This window comes from Macrosteles quadrilineatus, unplaced genomic scaffold (assembly GCF_028750875.1).
Source record: "Macrosteles quadrilineatus isolate MER2022 unplaced genomic scaffold, UCM_ALF_1.0 Scaffold_1__1_contigs__length_201487025, whole genome shotgun sequence".
NCBI classification, from domain to species: domain Eukaryota; kingdom Metazoa; phylum Arthropoda; class Insecta; order Hemiptera; family Cicadellidae; genus Macrosteles; species Macrosteles quadrilineatus.
The window spans coordinates 26183191-26206615 of NW_026542594.1; the positions used below are offsets into that span (position 1 = coordinate 26183191).

General features: G+C 34.7%; 1 protein-coding gene across 3 annotated transcripts in view; it reads left to right on the plus strand.

Moving 5' to 3' along the window:
• The first annotated feature begins 171 nt into the window (after positions 1–171).
• Positions 172–23425, plus strand: part of LOC129005506 (cytochrome P450 315a1, mitochondrial) — a 48362-nt gene continuing 25108 nt past the window's right edge. The window contains exons 1-3 of one of the 3 annotated variants that reach the window (XM_054434418.1): positions 172–272; positions 3516–3658; positions 20428–20644. In XM_054434418.1, coding sequence (XP_054290393.1) covers positions 3532–3658; positions 20428–20644 — 344 coding nt within the window. In that variant the 5' untranslated portion in view covers positions 172–272; positions 3516–3531. The remainder of the gene's footprint in view (positions 273–3515; positions 3659–20427; positions 20645–23425) is intronic. The other 2 variants (XM_054434433.1, XM_054434425.1) reach the window with 2 other exon arrangements.

The window sequence follows — 23425 nt, forward strand, 5'->3', positions numbered from 1 at the left end:
ATTGCAATATTGATTGTGTTGTATTTTTTCTCTATGTTGTATTCTAAAACCTGTGAACTGTGAATAGATAGATTGATTGATTGACTCTAGAATGGAAATTAAGTCTAACCCTATCATGATTTTTTTTATTTATTACAAATATAAACAATAAACACTATTTGTTGTTGTTTGCAAAAGTTTATTCTATTTAGATATATTTTGTTAATTATGAACCAATCGAAGTTTAATTGTTAATTAAATTAAAGGAGTTGATGTATTTACTGGAACCAAAAGTAAGTTAAGTTACTTTAGGCTTATGTTATTGTATGTCACAACTAGAATTACTATATTTTAGGCTAGGCCTACCGGTAAAGTACATTTACTGATTTACTTGAACAGCAAGCCACAAAAATGTTTTTCTAACAACCACGATTAGGCCTACTAGAAAAATACCTTTTTTCTAGTAATCGTGCTAACACTGAAGTTAGTGGGCAGATGTTTGGAATTACAAGTAGGCCTAGGCCTAGGCCTAAGTTAGCCCTATCTTAGCTAGAAAAAATTCTGGTAGGGAATAAATGGAATTGCAAAAAAGTAGTGGTACCTAAGTTAATGAATTAACGGATCGATATATTGAAATATTAAATACCTATCGATATATTTAAAAGAAAATCATAGATAATAATGAATGTAGGCTACTTTCCTTGGGGAGTCTGAGTCAAAATTTTTAATTTTTTTCAATTTTTTTATCTTATAACTTGGCACAGAATTTCTTCTTTATAATGGTATAAGTTAGCCTACTCACTTTTATAATTAGGAACCTAGAAATGTATAAACAAATATATTTTCCATAACATTGCAGTGACGTTTTAAAGGTAAAACTCGTAGACTCTTGGTAGACCCTTGCAGGCTTTTTTTACCGATTTCCGCAACTTTTACCATCTAGTCTTAGTGACTTATTCAAAACACAGACGTAAGGATTTCATCAAATTTTTAGTAGAAGCCTGTAAAAAAATTGAATTAATTTTCTTAGGAAAACAAATATTTTTAAAATCTATAAAAACCCCATAAGATAATTTTTTTATATTTCAAATGAAAAATCTTGTGTCTGTGCTAGTTACTACTAGTTTGGTAGTTAAATATAAAAGTATTCCAAGTTTCACTATCCTACCTGTTCTAACTCCTTAGAAAAGTGACATTTAAAGTTAACATTATTAAAGATAGGACCTCGGACTCCCCTTATCAGGAAAGTAATTCTTGCTTACTAATTTGTTTGAACTTTACCATAAAAAAGTTTATTTTGCCTAAAGCGGTCTAGCCAATAGAATGAAAAGAGCTTTTAGGAAAATATTTATATGAACGGTGAGGATTAGGGATGGGAGCGGCGAACATGACTGGTCAAGAGGTCAAAGACGTTTCTTGTATTTACAGAACAGATTTGTGTGTAGAGTGGAGTGTCGCCGCCCGCACCATCCTACCCTTGACCCTCCCCGCTTTTTGTTGACACCTATATATTTGTATAGCATGTATATTTTTCTTAAATTTATTGCTTTTATTTCTATCTGAAATTCTCGACGTTTCTAAACGATCATTAGCAGAGGCGGATCCAGGGTTTTGTTGAGAAAGGGTTCCTCTTGCATTTTTTACTTTTTTCCATTTCAACAAATTGAATTTTATAAGGGTTCGAATTAGCCAATCTTTTAGCCTAAGGTTGGGTGTCGGTTTACTGTTATTTTGGTAATTTGGTATTATATGGAGGCCACCCTCATAAGCTGCGGCGGTTATTTTAGGTTGGGTTATCATAAGTAGAAAATATTTACTCATCTGGTATCTTTTGATTCATAACAAAACGATGAAAGTCCTACAAATATAATTATGATAACCCAACCTAACATAACCGCCGCAGCGTACTGTAAAATATGTGGCCTCAACCAAAGAACCGTTTAAAAAAATCCAAGATTATAATAATGTCTTGGCGCTCGCGCAAATTTTCAGGATTTGTCGCGATTGCGACATGGAAGTGACCAGTGCCAGACTCACCACTCACTAGGCCACGGCCTAGGGCTGGGGTTTTGTAGGCCTATAAAAACGCCTTTTTTTAAACAACAACTTGTTTTTAAAATGAATCATTAGTCACTCTAGCGAGTAACGATAACAATGTCCTTGTGATGGCAGGAGACGTTGGCTATTTTGCTGTGATCGCACGTGACGTTATAGCGGGAAATTTTCATGAATCACGATTTAGCTGCAGTCGCAGGTGGCGATAATCATGTCCTTGTAATAGCGGGAGGTGTTCGCAATCGTTTTGCCACGATCGCAGACAATTCTTTTCCCCCCGCGACTCCTAGCTGGAGCCACTGATCATTATACAAGACTATCAAAGACGCAGCAATTATCAGCAAGTATCATCTCAATTACTGTATACATGTAAGAGCGACAAAAATTCTATTTTCTGACATAATCAAGAAGTTTTCAACTGCTAAAAATCAAGAAAAATAAAATTTAATTAATTTTTAAACTTTCTGAGAAATTTCATGCATGTTTCAATTTCATAGCTGTATGTTCATAGTAATGTTATAACCAAATATTAAAGAATGTGTTGTATTTTTTCTTTTAAAAACTTTAGGCCTACTGTACTTGCAGGTTTCAGGGTGGAATAGTAATAATTACATTTTAATAACTTAATTTAAAAGTATCATCAAACCTTTCTAGGCCATTTTCTTAAAATAAGTTTGTGTACGTTGTGTTAAGACTGACTGCAAAATACCATTGGCACTTAGAAAAAAATCCACAGTTGTGTGGTGACAGGGCGGCAAATTAAAGACTTGCTCCCCCTAGAAAAATGTGTAGCTGCGGCCCTGATCTTACCTTCACATCCTAGGACGTTAGTTCTAGCCCAGAATTGTTTTACACATTACTTCAGGCTAATCCTAGAGTGTTACAGCATTATATTTATTCATTTATTTAGGCTATCTATTTCAACGGCAAGCAGCAGCCAATTTACAAATCATACAACATGCAAGGACAAGTATAAATAGGATTATAATGCATGGGCCCAAGCAGGCATTTACAAGAACACTTAGGATAGATATAGATTACAGATTAGCCTACAACTCAATTTCACAATAACAACAAAATTTCTCAATTATCACATGGATAAAATCCATTGGTGATTGGAGGGATTTGAACCCAAGGAAGACTGAGCACCGAAGCTCTGCGCTCAACCAATAGAACAGCGTGCTCCCATCACGATGTCCGAAAACACTAGAGCTACCGTACTTCATAATTAAATTCATTGAGTATTCCACTCAAGGATTCTGATACATACTAGGCCTATTTGTCAAAACGATAACTTAAAATTCAGAAGTGTCATTTTGACCTCCAAGTAACTAACGCAGATTTGGATTCCTACCTCAGCTTAGGAATATAAAATGATATTCAGTAGAGAAGTTGTGATCCAAGTCTATTTTGTTATTATAATCATTCTTTTGAAATTCAGTAAGATTTCATATTATACCGACATCAAATCCTGTTTTTAGTTTTGGCTTACTTGCAATGAGGCTGGCGTCGCAACTTGTTAGCCGTTTTGTGAGGTTCTACTCTCAAGATGTCCTTGCACATGTACCTCATCCTAAAGGTCTGCCAGTCATCGGTACAATGCTTGATTTAATCAAAGCTGGAGGTATGTGTTTAAATTTGCCTAAACTTTGCATCAAACCAAGCAAATGTTTCACTAACTTAAATGTTTAAAAATAGAATTTTTGATAAAAGATAAAAAAAAATTCTCCTATTATAAAACTGGTAATTTTTACCAACAAATGGTTACAGGTTGGGGAGGTTAGAAAACTAGAGCAAGAACAGCTGGTCTGACCACTGCCGCAGGAAACCTACAGACGCGAATTTTCATTTGTCTAATTGGATGTAACCAAGATATTTCCTTAAACTTATCAGATCTATTCCCTATTAACAAAAAATTGATTCAGGCCTAATTAGTATGCCTAGGTTACTGACTGCTAACTTACTGGTAAAGAAAACTTTTTTTGTAAAATCTTAAGTAGTATACCAGTAGTATGAAGTAAATACATTGGCCAAGTTTGATCAAATAAACAAGGGCGGTTTTTTTTAATAAGGGCCGGTTTTGCGTATAAATCCGTAGTTCGCTTGCAAGCTGTATAAAATAAAATATGCTCTGAAATATTCTATCTAATTCTGTAATAAATCCTGCTTCATCCCAAATTGGCTACATATGTGGCTACAATGCTAGTTTTAAAACTATCATTTTAATATCAACAAGTATGTAATCAAAAGTCTTTGTTAGTACCTCATGCACACCAAAATATTTTTTTCGGCAAAGATTTAAATACCTCCATCTCTTTTTTCTTCCCTTAAAGTAAAATACATAGGTATTGTAATTTTCTATAGGCTACTAAACAGATTGAACATAACAGATAACTCATCCTTATTTATTAACTTCAGTGAGAACAATTATGCCTACATCAATAAAATTTAAACAAGTGCCAGAACAAGCAATACATTGTTTCCAATTTTAGCGAATTTCCCATTTAGGGTATAGGCCTAAGCCAGTACCGTAGTACTCATGGTAAGACCTGGACCCGAGACCGATTTGCTTTTTCGTTTTGAGGTCCCTAGAGGCCAAAAACACCATCCGTTCAAATTCATATATTTATATATGTGTCTGTTAGCGCAATAACTCAAGCAAAAATCATCCGATTTTGATGAAATGTGGTAAAAACTTGTAAACCTACGTTTATTTGAACGAGTTCACGAACCAGCATCATCGGACTATGGGAACAGGAGTTTATGGGGTAAAAATTAGGTTTTCCCATTTTTTACCCTAAAAACATAAAATTTAGCAACTTATCTCCAAACTATTTTGTAGAGCTTAAAAAAATAAATAATTTAGTATTTTGAAGCGTTATTATGCACCTAATGGCTACGGAGAAAATTCAAAAAAATTGTAAATTTAAAATTTCCATGTTATTCTTATATGGAGAATAAGTAAACAGTTGTAGTTTGCTTGTTTATGGATATATTTGGACCAAACTTGGCAAATCTATTTATTTTATACTAAGCTATTAATATTTGGCTAAAAACCCACTTTATTACCCTCCCTGTAGGCAGCAAACCTAGGTACTCGTTAAACCTAATGTTATTTGAATAGATATAATTGAAAATCAAATCAGACAAATGGAAATTCGCTTAGTCTGCAGGTTTGCTGCGGCGGGGGTGTTTTCTAATATTGTAGATCTAATATTTAAGAATAGAATTGTCATCCCGAGGTCATTTTTTTAAAAATTTTGCAGATTTTTCAAACTGGGTGGAATTTAAATGAATATATGATTTATTCTCCTCAGTAAAAATAATATCTTGATCCATATTTAATCTTTATTTTATTATTAATCTATAATATTAAAACGAAACAGTGTTTTTTTATTTCACGATTCTGAATCAACCACTCGACGGATTTTCATGACTTTTGTGTTGAAAGAAAGATAATTTTGAGAACTAGGGAATGTCGAAGCCATAATTTTAGTTTAGGGTCCCAGTTTTTTAGAAATTAAGTTTTAATTTTTAAAAAGTCTAGCAGCCGACGCTAAGATTCTAAACTAGCTTTTGGCATAAAATAATATGCTTAACATAACAGCTGTAAACATTCAGCTTTCGTGTCACAAATTCAGCATTTGGATAAAAATGTAAAGACATACTTAGGGTTGACTTATTTATACTATGTGTAATGCTAATCATTGATACGTTGAATTCTTCTGTAAGAGGATGACAGATTAATTAAATATACATAGTAAAATACTGGGATGTTCAAATTATTTTTTAAAGCAATCTTTGTCATCTTCGATTTGTTTTAGAGCAATATAATTTGTTTTAACTAACAGCTAGTTAAATATAAATAAACTATGAAACTATGAGGTTATTTTATTTACTCTTATTTTGTCATTGATTATAGGAAATAAGTAAGATTAGTAGAGACAATTAGACCTCAGTTTAAACCACAGTTTTAACCTAAATTAATTAAACCACAGTACAAATCGAGGCTCTGTACACGAGTCTTAATAAAAAAGGATAAATGCAAATTATTTTACTGCTCCACTTTTCAAGGAAAGATTAGAAAAATAACAATGTTTACATGTCTTAATTCTTAATTGTAGCTTTTTGTTTACAATTAATGTTTGTCTGCTTTAACTTTGTTTGGATTAGGCCCGGAAATATTGATGTCATAAAAAGAAGATCAAGAATAATCAGGAATCACGATTTTAAATTACCAACACAACCTCAGCCGGGTTTTATACAAAGATAAACAGATGGATGACATAGATTGAACACAACGTCAACATTGACCTAGGATACTGCAATTAGACAAACCATCCTTTTATGAAATCGTGTTCAGTTGAGGGGCGCCTATATCAGCGCTCCCAAACGTGAAAATATCACTTTTATTTAAACTATGAATATATTGTAGGTTAAATTAACTAATATGGGAAATTACGATGTTCATTTATTCAATGAGGGTGGGTAATTATCAAGGATTGAACTGATAACGGTATGGATAATAAACATTGACAATTACGTCATTAGCTTTACTAGCGTGTTTACTTTTTATATTCCTGCTACATGTGACCAGTTCTTTTTTTTTCAAATGAATTTTATTTGAACCAAACAGCTGTTCAAAACAAACTGTTATTGTTTTTACTTTTATTTGTTTACACTTATTTATTTAGCAATTAATGCAGTGAAATTGATTTAAAGGATAGGTGTAACGATTAGTTTTGATGTTAGGACACCAAAGTTAAATTATGTGTACTGTGAATTTTATTGGATATTATCGTTTTATTTTAGGTCGTTTCTATTCAGACCTACTGGAAATTGTGTATAGTAGTTGTATTTTGTTGATAATAATTATGGAAGAGGCATTATGTGTGTGCCTATGCTATGGAAGGTGGTATCGTTGATTAGGTCTATACACTTCTCAATTGACTATTACTCTCTCTACCGGGGAGCGAGCTGGCGTAGTGGTTAGAGCGCGGGACTTCAGTCCCTGAGGTCCCGGGTTCGATCCCCGCCAAGTCACCAATGGATTTTATCTAAGTGATAATGCCGTAACCCCTAGGTCTAGCCTGAAGTAATGTGAAAAACAATCCCAGTCTCGTGCCTAGCGTCCTTAGGACAAAAAAAAAAAAAAAAAAAAATTACTCTCTCTACCGTAGGCTACTTTTAATCAGTGTGCGTCCGTGCGAATCGGCTGCAAATCTCACTTCAACGCTTTTCACATCGTAAAAATTGCAGAATTGCTGTTTTATTGTAACATTATCGGATTTAAAATGCATATCGTATAGGCCTATGATGGAATAAAAACATATTTGGTCACACAACATTAGTTTACAAGATGATTTTTCACATTAAAACTGCAAGAAACTTTGCCTTTATTTGTGTAAACTAGCTGATCTGAATTGTACACGGTTTTAACTGACTACTGAATTCCCGTACGTAGGACGGGCTAACACCTCGTACTATTTATTTCAATTTTATTTTTTTGAACCCTTAAAAAAATTCTTACAATCTTATCTAAGTCGGACATCTCATTATACACTATCACAACACTCTTCTTTTCTTTACGTAGCCTAACCATACCATATTTAAACCAGATGATCTTGTATCCTAGATACTTTCCTTTTTATTGGCTTCTTTTAATAGGTTTCTATAATAAACAAACAGTAAGGTTTTCACTTACAATGATCTGGCCGCCAGGTAGTCCTGTCACCTGGTTGTTTGTCGGGCCACCTTCCGCCTTGACTTACTTGGACTTAATTTCTGTTTTCCCATGGGGGACGTAGGGCCGCCACAAACGCCTTCCACCATACACGCTTCTGTGCCATCAGCTTTATTTCACCCCAGCTCTTGCCCTCTGTCCTTGATTTCTTTGTCGACCGACCTCTTCCAGGCTGTCTTCGGCCTTCCTCTTTTCCTATTCCCCAGAGATCTCCACTAAAAAACTTGGCAACTAATGGTGTAGTTTGACCTTCTTAGCGTATGGCCAATCCAGGCAAACTTTATTTTCTTGATAGTCTCATTTACTGGGCTTTGGTTTGTCTTTCTCAGTAATTCTTCGTTGGTAATCCTTTGAGGCCAATGAATGTTAAGAGAAAGTCAAAGACGAGTTGCTTTGGAATGCAGTGGGCCTGTGGAAGGGCAGTGACGGCCATTATCAACACCTCAAGCACAGAGGTGTGGGAAGGGGGAATGTTTGTTTGATGATTGATATACCTGACAAGTTTTAAGCCATTTGTTACTGTCGTAGTAATGTAAAATGTGACAATGTTTGATTAAAACACAAGTACCAGGGGACCGAGCTTGCTCGAGGTGTTTGATTTGTTCAAGAGGTAAAAAATAGAGCTTATAAGCCTACAAATATTTTCAGCCTTACTACGATTAATTAAGTTGTAAAGTCAATTAGTTTTCGGGTGACATCCACTGGTTCTTAATTTACCTTACAAACTTTTTCATGTGGACAAGCAATCTATAAAATGTCTACAATAAGCTTCAATCAATATCAAAACTCATGACAATGTCATCTGATATCTGTTGAGGGTCTATCCATATCAAGTGATCCAGAAATAAAATAATTGGTTGCTTGACCATTTTTTAAATAAATAATATTTTTATCCTAGATACCTATACCAATTCTGGGTTCAAAAGTGATTTTAAATTTTTTTTATCTCTTTTGATACTTACGGCGGCCTTTTTTGTTTAGCGGAACACAAAAATTTTTGCTCATGTAAGGGTTTGCGTTAACTTGCATAACTCGGTAACCATGAACACTAGAGTGATGAAACAAAAAGCATTTTAATATGGAAGAAACAGCCTAAATATTATGTTCAGTACATATTTATTGAAATATGTATCAAAAACAGTTTTCAACCCAACTCAACATTTCATAAGAAAACGGAAAAATTTCAACTTTTGAAGGCGTATGACCATTGGAACGAATAAAATCTCAGACTTTATTTTTTTTGTGTGTGTAGCAACTCAGTAGAACTGTTTGTATTTCAAATATTAAACCTGAGACTTAATTCCTTTAAAAGTTGTCATTTTTTAAAAACTGAAATTTTTTGAAAAATTTAAATTTTCAGTCAATTTAAGTTGGGACAAAGTTTAAAAATCTGAAATTTTTACCAAAAACCCATCTTATTTATTATTTTTTTTTTTTTAACAGAGGGCCAGGCTTACAAGTTACCATGGGATTGCATCGCAGCTAGAACAGCTTATTGTGCACCCTCGTTCACAGGTCCTCATTCTCCGTCAAATCCCAGGTCCTTGGTGAACCGTGAGAGCCTCTTGACTATGGTGACCTGTTCTTCCCTTTGATCTCCCATCAATAGGCCAAGGGATCTCATACGCAGACCTTGTAGGGCTGGGCACCTAAATATACCTTCACAGCTTTCACAAGGTCTCTGGCTGGGGCAAGCCGTAGCGAGATTTCCCTGAAAGGACTCAGCTCCTGAACTTGCTTGACCAGCCAATCCTTTGAGGCTACGTCAGCACAGCCTCCACCTTTCTTCCTGGAGGCTTCATTAGAGTCAGCTTTTGGGGTACCACCCTTGCTCTGCTTTTTCCCAGCATCCTAGTTCCCGGAGGAACTGGCTTTGCAGGCAGCAGAGTTAGGGTGCTTGGCAGCCAACACCAGCCTCCTCTCACTTCTGGATAGCACCTTTTCGCCTTTGGCTAAAGCATCCGCTATCCTCCTTCTTTGCAACTCGCCCCTGGAAAGTCGTTTTTCGTTCCTTTCCGGTTTCTGCGAGCTTGTCGTCATCGTCATATTTCAGTAGACCTTCCTCCTCCATTTGGGTCAGACTGTCTACATTGTTCTCACGAATACCGGGTATTTAAGTCCACCTCCCCAGTGACCCGATTAGAGAGGTAAGGGGTGTGTACGACTGGGTTACCCCTGGTTCCCAGAAGGCTCCGTTAAGACACTGAATATTAGGCCCCCAGTGCCACAAGACTCTTGGCACGGATCGCATTACACCTTAGTCTAGGGCCCCCCTCACTTGGTTCTGTAGGTGGACCAACACCCAGTGGCAGAAGGTAGCTCTCCGCAGCTAACAAGTGAGAGTTGGGGTTTAGGTTGTGGCCAATCTGCCGAACCAACCCCGCATGCGAGGTTTGGCCGGAACGGCGCGAAATTTTCTCCCACTCACTAAACCCCCATACCTTCCAAAACCCATCTTATGGTTGTTATACTGCTGTATGAATTTCATCTTTGAGATTTACTTTTTTAAAAGCTAAGTTACAGTATCATGAAAGTCGCAAAAAACCCATAAGCTCGGCCAACGCGGCTAGTACTATTGGTAGCTTAAAGATTAATTTATAGGTGTAGGTAAGTATTTTATTTAATGTAAACTTATCTCAATGTACATTTCAAAAAATCCAAATAGATTTTTATCTTCAAAGTACAAATGATGTGTACAGTAGGCTACTAAAAATAAATAAAATCCTTCTGAATTTTAAGTTTGTTCATCATTCAATTTAAATAAAACTTAGTCAATTATATTTATTTTGAGGTCTTAAAATTGATTTTTTATTCAGATTTAATGTACCGTAACCTGTAACATGTCTCTTTTTCAATGCTTTATATATTTTTAACAGGCAGGGGTTACACTTGCCCCGAACCCTGGGGCAAGTGTAACCACAAAACGCAAAATTTTTAGTCATTTTTTTTTACCAAAAAAGATTTGATTTTTTAATAACAATGCATATTGTTTTAAAGCCCATTAGTCAAAGATTATGCATAAAAATTTTCAGAACTATATCATGTATAACAAGATAGCAATTTGAGGTCAAAGCTGAACTATGCCAAAACGTGGTTACACTTACCCCACTTCACCCTACTTACTTAACTTAAAACTTAGCATAAACGTAACTTAGCTTAAAAGTAAATCTCATCAGATGAAATTCATACAGCAGTATAACAACCATAAAATGGGTTTTTGGTAAAAATTTCAGATTTTTAAACTTTGTCCCAACAAAGATATTGAGACCCAAAATTTGAATTTTTCAAAAAATTTCAGTTTTTGAAAAATGATAACTTTTAAAGGAATTAAGTCTTAGGGTTGATATTTGAAATACAAACAGTTCTACTGAGTTGCTACACACACAACAAAAATAAAGTCTGAGATTTTGTTCGTTCCAATGGTAATATGCATTCAAAAGTTGAAATTTTTCTGTTTTCTTATGAAATGTTGAGATGGGTTGAAAACTGTTTTTGATACATATTTCAATAAATATGTACTGAACATAATATTTAGGCTGTTTCTTCCAGATTAAAATGCTTTTTGTTTCATCACTCTAGTGTTCATGGTTACCGAGTTATGCAAGTTAAAGCAAACCCTTACATGAGCAAAAATTTACGTGTTCCGCAAAACAAAAATGGCCACCGTAGAAGTAACAAAAGAGATAAAAAGAATGTAAAATCACTTTTGAACCCAGAATTGATAGAGGTATCTAGGATAAAAATATTATTTAATTTAAAAACAGTCAAGCAACCCCTGTTGGATCACTTGATATGGATAGACCCTTGACCGTTATTGCATTAAATTCTTTGGGATCGCGAGACGTCGCAACCTTAATCACAGGATGGTGTAATAACGCATCAATTCGTACAGCGCATCGTCGAAAACTAAAAAACTTCCTTGGCCTTTCCTTTAGATTTTTAGTTCAATATCAGTGTATAATGTTTTGCGGTAAAACTGTTAATGTTTTTGAACAGTCGTAATTATCCCTTTGGTTAGTATAATCATAGACAAATAGAAACAATATAGACTGTCAAAGGAAGGTTCCTGCGCCCACCGCTAGAGAGTGCTGTGTAGTTATGGCCCACACCGCTGCAGACAAGGAGCGCAGGAGCGGTATCGGACGCTGCAGCGGTGTGCGCCGTAACTACATGGTACTCCTAGCGGTGGGCGCCAAAACATATGCTAACCGCAGCACTACTGACGGTCTATATTTTATGCTATTTGTCTATGGTACAATGCCAATGTATTATATAAGCAATTCTCAATAGCATTACAATTAGAGGAAATTGTAAGAGCCGTTTTTAAATCATGTTGCGCAAACTTTACTCATGTTATAATATAGATTAGTAACCAAGATGTGGCATTACCAAATCCTTTAAAACAACTGCCCAACAAACAGCTAACTTCTACAAAAACTAACTTTACGCCACACTACATTATTTTGACGAACTTCCCACACAAGGATTTAGTCCAGAAAACAGCTGTTTTCCGCCAGCTTATTCAAATGGGGTTTCATTGCGTACTACTGTACTGCAATGAGTTTTACCGGACACCAATCAGCTGATTATACTGTATTTAAGTGGCAATGAGTGGTTATAAACAAAAACAAAACCTCTCTTAGAGGTTATGACTAGTGATTTTTAGTCCTTTAGTTGGTGGAAATATATGAGGATTTGTACGGATTTAGTAGTATGGCGTAAACTATCGTACGTAACTCGTCCAAAATGTGTGTACCGGACTCATATGGTAATCCCGTACTTGACTTCGTCTCGCACGGGAACGACCACACTCGTCCGGTAAACACTTATTTTCAGGACTAGTAATGTAATATACTATTATTTCTATCAGTTAGTTTTTCAACTAACTAATAACTTCTATCAGTTACTTTTTAAACTAAATAGGCTAACTAATAACTTCTATCAGTTATTTTTTACGGGACTTAACTTAATATAACTTATAACTTCTAACTAGTTAGAATTTTTGACTAACTTTCCCAACTATACGGTCTGGTGCATCAGGTCCGGTCCGTTAAGATGATTTTGGATGGGAAGCGATTGGGTTCCGGCAAGTTCCCTGCGCCAAAGAGCTTGCGTATGCACAGATGACTTCTACTCACCATGTGACAGTGACAGTAGGCTTTTTCTTACTACTAATGTTTCTACAAGATAAAGATGTTCCATAAATTTCTCAAAACTCATTCGGGAGTAATGGAAAAACCCTTTTATTGTCCTCGATCAAACAGGGAAAACAAAGTATGAAATTCTCCCTCATATTTTGTTCTACTGGAGTTTATACTATGTACCCACAACCTATTCTGTCGCCAATAATCTTCCTCTTCCGAGGCAAGACTGTTGCAACTACGAAGATCCTTTCACTGTCTCTGTCATTCATTGCTTCGAGAAATTTGGTTGTTAACTAGCTAATTTGTTGTTAGCTAAAAACTTCTCCAGCCCACAGTACCATTGTCTTCACACAGACTGGTCGCTGGAACTGGAACGCCTGATTCAGTGTGTGGAAATTTGACGGATCCGGTGGAAAACATTGGATCAGAATTTACCGGACGGGACGCAGTGTGTGAGACAAGCCTAATTTTGAACAGAGGATAAACATAGTAATAATTGCTCAGAATCATGAAGTTTTTGTTTTCATGTTTCATAGCCAAAGAAAGCTGCTACCAGTCTTATCTTAGTTTCTTTCTCTCTGTTTGTAAGTCTGTAGGTGATGCACAAGATGCTAATTTATTGTGCTTACTCCAGGAAAACTAGAACACCAATTTATCTTTTTCCTGTGCTCACTTAAACTGTGAGGAGAAAGTATTTAGATATTCAGACATGGCCTAACTTATAAAAAATAAAATAAATAATTAAAAACGTTCTAAACCTAATTTTTGTTTACTATTGTACACACTGTCCAAGTTTTACTAAGTATGTGTGACGCAAAATTCTAGGGGGGGAATAAACTAGTATTCACCTAAGTCAGGCTAGGCCTACCCCTAGAACCGGCCACACTCAAATTTCTTCCCCGGAGTGCTCAGAAGGAGCCGAGAAAATCCAGGGGTCGATACGAAGTTGCCACGGCTTTGACTGATCAATTTATTTAAATTTAATCGAAGGCTCAGAGCTCTAGAAGCGCTCAGGAAATCCTGCAGACGCTCAGTAGGAGCTATTTCATCCTCACCTTCGCTAACGTGTTTTGGTAAATTTTGCCTAACTTTTATACTGACTCTGTAGGACCGACGAGTATTCAATCCTAGCCAATGTGATATAAATACACACGTATTGAACTTTAAACTAATTAGTTGAAGACGTTGGTAATTGATCTAATATCGAATAAAAGGCAAAACAATTCCTACAGAGTCGTCGGGGCCTAATTAATATAATTGGACGGAGAATTTATCGTGATGTTGTTTAAAATAGATTTAATATTCGTAGCTGTTTGATTGTTCAAATCAGCTGCTCCCAAGACTTGATTCTTTCACCCGCCAAAGACGGGGTTTAGAACATAGACGACAAGTCTCGGGGTATTAAAACGTCGAATCGATTAAAATAATAGAAGTAACAATTACTCGTTAAGCGAACGGAGAAATCGTATTTCGAAACTAATTAATTAAAATAAAATAAACGATCGCCACCGCTAGTCACTGGCAGGCAGGAACTGGCGGGTCAAGACTCGAGTTAAGTTATTAAATTTAGATCATTCGAAACGGAATATTAAGGAAACTAAAAGGTATAATAAGTTAAGTATGCGTAAGATAAAACAGAAATAACGTAAAACGTAAAAAAGGGGCCTAACTAGTATGGTAGCTAACCTTCGTAATAATATCGTAGTGTCGTTGTATTCGTAACCCGTGCGAGCTAGTCGGTGGTCAAACAGCGAATAATTCTTGTCCGGCTCAAATCATGATTTCCTCGGTCGAGGCTTAATCGCTCTGGTGGTGAGTTTGAGAACTAGCCAACAGCTGATCGGAAATTCACCTGTTGAGCCGGTCTAGTTGTCGTCTGTCGTTGGTCAACAAACACCATTTTGAGGTTAAGTGATGTTGTCATCGGCGTTAAATATTCGTAAAATCGGTCGTTTTAACTTTATTATGTGAAACGAAGTGCTATTATGAATAAATATATCGTTGTGGGTGTGTTTGTGTACTTCACTGTTATTAAAAGTAGGCCTACGTTCTTTGGCCCATAGCCCAAGCTATGGCCAACACATAGGCCTAGGAGTAGGATGTTGTGGGTAAAAATCTGGTAAGTTATGGTGTTTGTTGACTAGCAATACGTTTTTACCCCCCTTAAAATTTGGTACCTCACATATGTAATTTTTTAAATACCAATCAGCCATTAAAAACACACAACACATCTATAAATTGGGAGGAAAATCTTCAACGGCAACTTTTACCCCAGTTATTTGTCCGCAACAACCAAACTCATTCGACTGTGGAATATTCACTTGTTGGTTCATTGAGTCTATAGTTCAAGATATACTAGAGGATAAGCCTATAAATTTACAGTTCTTCCAAAAGACCACTATAACAGATTCTGAACTGGTCAAAATTCGCTCCTCTATGGCATATTTTCTTTATAATGATCCAACCTTCAATGATGACACTTTTTATTCTGTAATGATAAAAAAAATTGGCAAAACTGTTTTCTACCCTTCTGTTGACAATAAGGCTACATCTACTCAATCCAATGAAGTACCAGTGAAAGTAAATTTGATTACTCATCCTGACTCTTCTTGGAAAATGTCAAAATCAGCTTCAAGAAGAGAGTGTCATCAGTGTAATGTTGAACCAGTTATTCCAACACAAAACAGATTCAGTATCTTTCAAGAAAATTCCACGCACCAGGACTCCCTTGTTATGAGTAACAACTGTGAGGATGCTGAAAATAACTACAAGCGCTCAAGTTGCGACAAAAGGACTAACTCAAGACCTACAAGTAAAAAGAAACAAATAAACTATGAATCAACAAATGTTTCTAAGCAAAGAATCAAAATAACTGTCTGTTCAGATAGTCAAGGTAGCGGTATTGCTAGCAAGGTTGAATCTTTTAGTCGGGGTAATATCTGTGCCTTTGGTTATGTCAGAGCGAATGCAACTTTGTTGCAAGTTGTTGACTCCACCACAATTGAGGAACAAACGCCAGTCGTAATCATCGGGGGAACTAATGACAGCCTTGATTTTAGCTTAAATAATATTTACTCGAAACTAGAATCAAAATTAAAACATTTAAGCAAATTACGACCAACATTCATCACTACAATTCCTACCAGGTATGATAAACCATCTTATGACAAAACCACCTCAGATTTAATCCATGCTAATTGTTATATAAGGGAACTGGTGTCAAGAATTGAAAACACATATTTAATTGACCTGAGTGAGCTAAAGCGTTTTCACTACACCAGACATGGCCTCCACCTGAGTAACAGTGGTAGAAAAAAGGTAGCCCGCATGATTATTAGTTCTGTGACAAAATGGACCCTCAACGCTCTGCCATCGACTTCAAATACTGATTATACACCTGTTCCGGATATCAAAGAAACGCCTCTTTCCATTTTTGCAGAAGACCAGCTAAATCAATACAATATTACTAATAAAATTTCTATAATTGATGCCAATATGAAAGATGTCATTAATATTTACAAAACTAATGATAAAGTAGCTTTCGGACACTGCATTTCTGCCGATTTCACCTGCAATAAACAAATGAGTCAAGGTGTGGCAGTCAGCTTTAAGGACATTTTTGGAAAACCGACAAGTTCTGATTATTGCAATAAATATTTAACATGCCAAGAACAACAAAATGAAGCAGTAATTTACAGTCTAGTAACTAAGCCCCGATACTACAATAAACCCTATCCTGAAATTTACAATTTGGCTTTTCAAAATCTAACTGATAGTTTTAAAAAAAGAGATTTCCACACTTTCATTTGCTCTCCACTCGGCTGTGTTAGGGACCGTATACTTCCACGTCACTTTGCGGCAGAAATAACTAAGTTTCAGCGCAGTACTGGTGCCTTTGTTAAAATTGTAGCTCATAATGAAACATCGAAAAATAATCTTAGAAATGGTTTATCATTCCCTGAATTTCGGACACAAATAGTAGATGCCATAAAATTGGAAGCAACTAGGACTCCACCTACCCAGCAAAGCAACTCAGAAAATTCATCTTTATTTCCACAAGTTCCAGCCTTTCCTCAACCTGATGGCAACAATGGTGATCCTGCAACTTCCAACAGCAGCCGTGACATGCAGCCTGCTCCAAAGTCTCCCAGATCTCCAAAAGTGTGTGGCAAGGGGGGTAATAAAGTCAATTTGGGGAATAGTGCAGTGTCAAGTGAAATGTACGAAGAAAATGAAGCTCAAGGGCCAGAAAAACCTTTTTTAGCTTTAAGTCAGGAAAATGTAATAATAAAATAGGTAAAGTGAATAATTTTAGTATTTTACATCAAAACATTAGAGGAATCCAGTCTTCACTTGATTCATTGGAGATCACTCTAGATGAGTTGAACCCTAGTATTGTTGTATTGTCAGAGCACAAAATGGTGAGTCCATCGTTGGAGAGACTCAATATTGATGGGTACAATGTTAGTGCTTGTTTTGGCCGTAAAAAAAGTAGGGGGGGTGGGGTCATTGTTTTAACAAAGCCGTACCTTAACTGCAAAGAAATATTAATACCCGAAATTCAAAATCTTATTTCAGAAACAATTTTTGAAATTTGTTTAGTAGAAATTCAAAAAGTTTTGTTTAAAAAAAAGTTACTTATAATTGGCTGTTATAGAAATCCCATAAAACAAAACGAATCAGAATTTATTGAAAGATTAAATACCATGCTTGAAATTCTAAGTTCAAAATTTAAACATATAATTTTTGTTGGTGATATAAACATTGATATGTTGGATAAAAATTACAATAATAGAAATAGATTATTGCATATTGTAAAAGCTAATGGATTTAAGTCATTAATTGATTTTCCCACCAGAATCACTGAATCAACTCAAACCGCAATTGATAATATTTTTACCAATTTAGAAAGCAATTATTACAGAGTCATAGGAATTAACACTCAACTCTCAGACCATGATGGTCAAATTCTTGAAATTATCAATAATAGTGAAGCCACCAAATTAAATATTGGTTCAAAGGTCCATTTTGAGTATAAGAGGAAATTTAGCGATGCAAATATTAATCAATTTATTAGGGCACTGGAATTTGAATCATGGGCAAACCTTTACTCATCACCGGTTGAAAGAAAGTATGATACATTTCATCACATTTTTATGTATCATTTTGATAATTGTTTTCCTGAGACTTTGATAAGACAACATTCTAACAAAAAATGGATCTCTAATGAATTGAAGTTAGAAAAACAAAATATAACTAATTTCAGCAAATTGGCTAGAGAAGTTAATTGTAAAAAAATGTTTAAAAAAACTAGGGAAATGAACAAAAATTTCAGAAAACGATTGTACACTGCAAAGAAAAATTACTATAAATCTGTTATTAATAATTCAAATAATGTAAATAAAACCACTTGGAAGATTATCAACTCAGAAGTAGGAAATAAAGCAAAGGATATACAAAACATAATTTTAAAATCAAATGACATTGTATGTACTGAGCCTTCTTTGGTTTGTAACCAATTTAATAATTATTTTGCAGATTTAATTGAGGACACTTCAATATGTAGTATGGAGCAAACTCAAGTTGAGACAGAAAATAGTTCAGAAAATGATCTGTTGTTAATTAGTACTAACAATTTTAAATTTAGCTTTGTTGATGAGAAAGAAATTGATTACATTTTAAACCACCTAAAAAATTCTTTTAGTACAGGATATGATGGTATTCCTGTGGTACTCCTAAAAAAAGCAAGATTCGTATTACTTAAACCAATCACTCACATCATTAACTCTTCATTAATTTCTGGTATTTTTCCTGATAAACTTAAATTAGCAAAATTAAAACCGCTTTTCAAAAAAGGGGACAAGTACTTAGTTTCAAACTACAGACCAATAGCATTGCTTCCCGCTATTTCTAAAGTTTATGAAAAAGTAATCTATAATCAACTAGTAAATTTTTTTGAAAAGAATTGCCTTTTTGAAGAATGTCAACATGGTTTCCGCAGTGGTAGATCTGTAATAACAGCTGCCACAAAGTTTGTTGAATCTATTATTGATAGTTTGGACAGTAAATTGAAAGTGGTAGGATTATTTATGGATTTAAGTAAAGCCTTTGATTCAATATCACATGACCTTTTACTTTCAAAGCTAAGCAAATTAGGGATAAAGAACAATGCATTAAAGTTACTGAAGTCTTACCTTTCCAACAGAAAACAGTTTGTAGAATTAATTCACCAAAACAACAAAAACTATAAAATTCATTACCGATCCTCTATTAGAGATGTGAAATTTGGAGTGCCTCAGGGGTCCATCTTAGGCCCTTTATTATTCATTTGTTACTTTAGAGACTTTCCCCAACTCAGTGACTTGAGTGAACTTTGCCTATATGCCGATGATACTAATTTGAAAATCACTGCAAAATCAAATGATGAAATTGAACTTAAGGCAAATTCCGATATAGCAGTTTTAAATAATTTTTTTAATTCGAATAATTTGCTTCTTAATCCAGATAAGACAAATTTCATTAGTTTTCAAACTCGAGAATTAGGTGATCAAAATAAACCAATCATCAGACTCGAGAACACAGAAATTCTAAGTATGGACAACATGAAATTCTTGGGATTGGTAATTGATAAAAATCTGAAATGGAACAGTCACGTTGAAAAGTTACTTGCCAAAATCACATCGGGATTATTTGCTTTATCTAGATTGAAACCCTTTTGTGAAAAACAAACTTTAAAAGTTATATATTTTTCATATATCCACTCAAGTATATCTTTTGGGATTTCACTTTATGGTGCAACTAGTGATTACAATTTGAATTCTATTCTAAAAAAGCAAATGAAAGCTATTAGAATTATCTGCAATTTAGATTTTGAAACTTCTGTTAATAAAGAACATTTTAAATCGGAAAATATAATGACAATTTACGGAATGTACGTTTATGAAACAATTTTATCAGTAAAGGACAGACTTCATGATTTGGAACGAGTTGGGGATAGTCATAATTATTTCACCAGAAATCGGGAAAACCTTGCAATTGGCCACCATAGTCTAAAATTTTTTGAGAAAAAACCCATGTATGCGGGATCAAAATTTTATAATAATCTCCCAATTGAAATTAAATCAGAGACTTCCAAAACAATATTTAAAAATAAATTAAAGAGATTTCTCATCAGCAAGGCTATTTTTTCTTTTGAAGAGTTGAATAGTCTTTGAAGTCAAAAACAAATTCAATTTATGTATTTTTTTGTTTAGACTTAAAAAAAAAATTAAGTTTGTAAAATTTTGTTTTTATTTTATTATGTTAGAAATGTATTTCATAACTATTAGGCCTAAACAACTTTTGACACTATTCAATGTATTATGTACAGGAAATGAATAAAGTGGTTTTGAATTGAATTGAATTGAATTGAATAAAGTTAGCCTACCTTATCCAAGAACTTATAAGGTACCCCAGAACTCTGTGGGACAAAATTAATATGCATATAATGTATTTTTTACATGACAGGTGGCCCCAAGCTTCATCTCTATGTTGACATGAGGCACCGTCAGCTCGGGTCTGTGTTTCACGAGACCTTGGGTCCAGTCAGTGCTGTGTTCATCTCTGATCCGACTGACATGAGGAGGGCTTTCGCCAGTGAAGGCAAATACCCCATACATCTGCTGCCTGACGCTTGGGTTCTGTACAACAAACTCTATGACAAGGAAAGAGGTCTGTTTTTCATGTAAGTTTGGCATGGTGTTTTTATAATCTAAGTAATTACCTTATGAATCTTAGTTAGTTGAGGAAAGTTTTTCTTACACTTTCTTTTGTGCCCTTATAAATAAATTACTCAAGAACTACTAGCAGCCTGTGTCACTTCGTTACTTCAAAATCCGTGATATATTTGATATATATATAGTTGATAAGGGCGAAAACGATTATTTCTCATCATATCCCTATTGCATTGCTATTGATTTGCATTGCGTGCCCTATTATTTTCATTGCGTGCGCGATCTCTTCGAGGCGTCTTAGTAAAATTACAAATAATAATGAAACATAAACTATGAAAATACTAAATCTCTTCTTTACATTTTAAACAAATAACATTACAATATTTTACTGAAATTCCCTACATCAATAAAACATACTATGAAAACACAAAATCCTATCACAACTCCAAATCCAACGTAAGTTATTTTCTTCTTTACATTTCATACAAATTTAATTGCATTACAATATTTTACTTGAATTCACTAAAACATCACCAACTACAGATAACCCCATTTTTGTATGAATGCAAACACAATTGTATTATGGCCATCTGTTTTGATGTAAACAAATGTAAACTTGAAACAGTTCAGATGATTGACAACAGAATTCAGAACAAACTCTTAAATTTTAAAAGCCTATAGGACTAAGGGCTTTCACAAGATATCATTCAAACCAGCAAAAGGCACATCTAGAGGATAAGAGCTTTAAATTGATACCCAATATGCATATACAAATTATTATTTTGGACCGATTTGCTGCACACAAAAATCCAACAAATTCTTTTAATAGTATAGACAAGTGTACATGTTGCTTGAATTCGAGCAATTGTAAAGTATTACAGGAGTTATTTCAAAACGAATAACAGTCATATTTACAATGAGTTTAAAAGAGTCAACTCAAAGATTACCGGTGTGTAACTCTTGGAGATACTCCATATGTATATAACAGTAATCAACATTTCCTGTAAATATCGTATCATATTTCATAACCTGGTATTGCGTTTTAATGTTTCCTACAAACATTTCCTGACTTATAGCCATATAAGGTTGTCCATGTTTATCTTTGTTATTGATAAACCTAAAGCATTCCGGCCGGTTTTCTCCTTCTCAAAATGCCTCGCTATACAGGCAACACAGGACATTGATAGAGGGCCAATTGAGAACAAAAATTTCTTTCTCGTTTTGGGGTAGTGTTAGGGCGCATTTGTAACGTAATAGTTGAGATTGTCCAGGTTCAGGTGCTGACTGTGATGAGTTTTTAAAGCCTATTACGCGACACTGTTCTGTAGCTGCGGTCGTTATCTCGATTACACCTCCTGTCTATGTTTCGTTGTCGGAGGCATTTAAAAGAAAAAACAACAAATAAACAAATTATAGCTACACAAAACAACGATACATGCACAAATTTAAGTTACAATCATGCTAACACGGTCCGTCATAGCGACAAAAAACAACGATAAATACAGAAATTTAAGATAGAACCAAACTACCAAGATCCGTCTTGGGGGTTATGTTTACACAAACTCAAATAGCCTAGTAAATAAATGTACTCAATGTGTTTCATTGAATTGAAAAATAAATAACAGCAATTAAATTATACAGCTGATCAAAATGTAAACAATTATGTTCTTCATAAGGATAACATGGAAAAATAAATAACAGCAATTAAATTATACAGCTGATCAAAATGTAAACAATTATGTTCTTCATAAGGATAACATGGGAACTTTCAAAGCCACTGGGGCAGAGCTCAAGGGACTTTTTCAAAAATGTAAGGCCAGTTTGCAAATCTACACAACACGCTCTTTCCAATGAGACGTCATTACATAAAATCGGTTAAGAAATGGCGGAGGAGTTCAACTGACAAACTTTGTATTCGCGTATTAATTATATAGGTTATTATAATGTTATACATATGGCTGTTATCTATTCTTGTTGTAGGTTTGTTTTGCACATTCACTTGTTATCTCTTGGTGTTTGTATTCTGGGCACGACTAGACTTATCGGTGGGGCAGGATTTTCGTATCGACTAGTTTAAAACCCACTAATTACCGATGGAAATCAGTCCATAACTTTCTCATAAACAAATATTAAAAGGCAGAACTCATAGGTATTGAAACTTTCTCCGTATTAGAACTCTCCCGCGACAAATGCAATACAACAATTTCAGGGATTACTCGTACGTCTATATACGTTTGTAATAGGGGTCTGCGGTACAGAAAATTTAAGGTCGGTACGGTACAATATTTTGTACCTCGGTTCTCGGTACAAAATTGGTACGGTACGCGGCTACCCGTATTTTTGCGGTTTTCTGCTCATAACTGTATTCAAACCATTATTTTTAACTTTAATACATTGACATAACTATGAAAATGGATAGTATCCTACATTCATGGTTTTCTAACAACAATTACTGTACCACACATTATTAAAACAAAACCTTTTACTACTACGAGGATTGTGTCAAGAATAATCACAGTTAAGATAAAGGCTTTAGCCTACCTATTTTACTCTGAGATACTTTGAATAGCCATGATAAAAGTGGTTTTAAAAATATGATAAGAGTTTTTAGGAACAAACATGTTTGAAACATTTATTGACAAGATAATTTAACACAACTGGTAAATTATTTCCAACCAACACAATGTCTAGTTGTTTTTAAATTTTTTTAAAACATATAGGCCTAAAAGCATACAGTAGGCTATGATGACAGTGTAGTTGCCAGCTGTTCACTAGAGGTTATGATGAAGTAA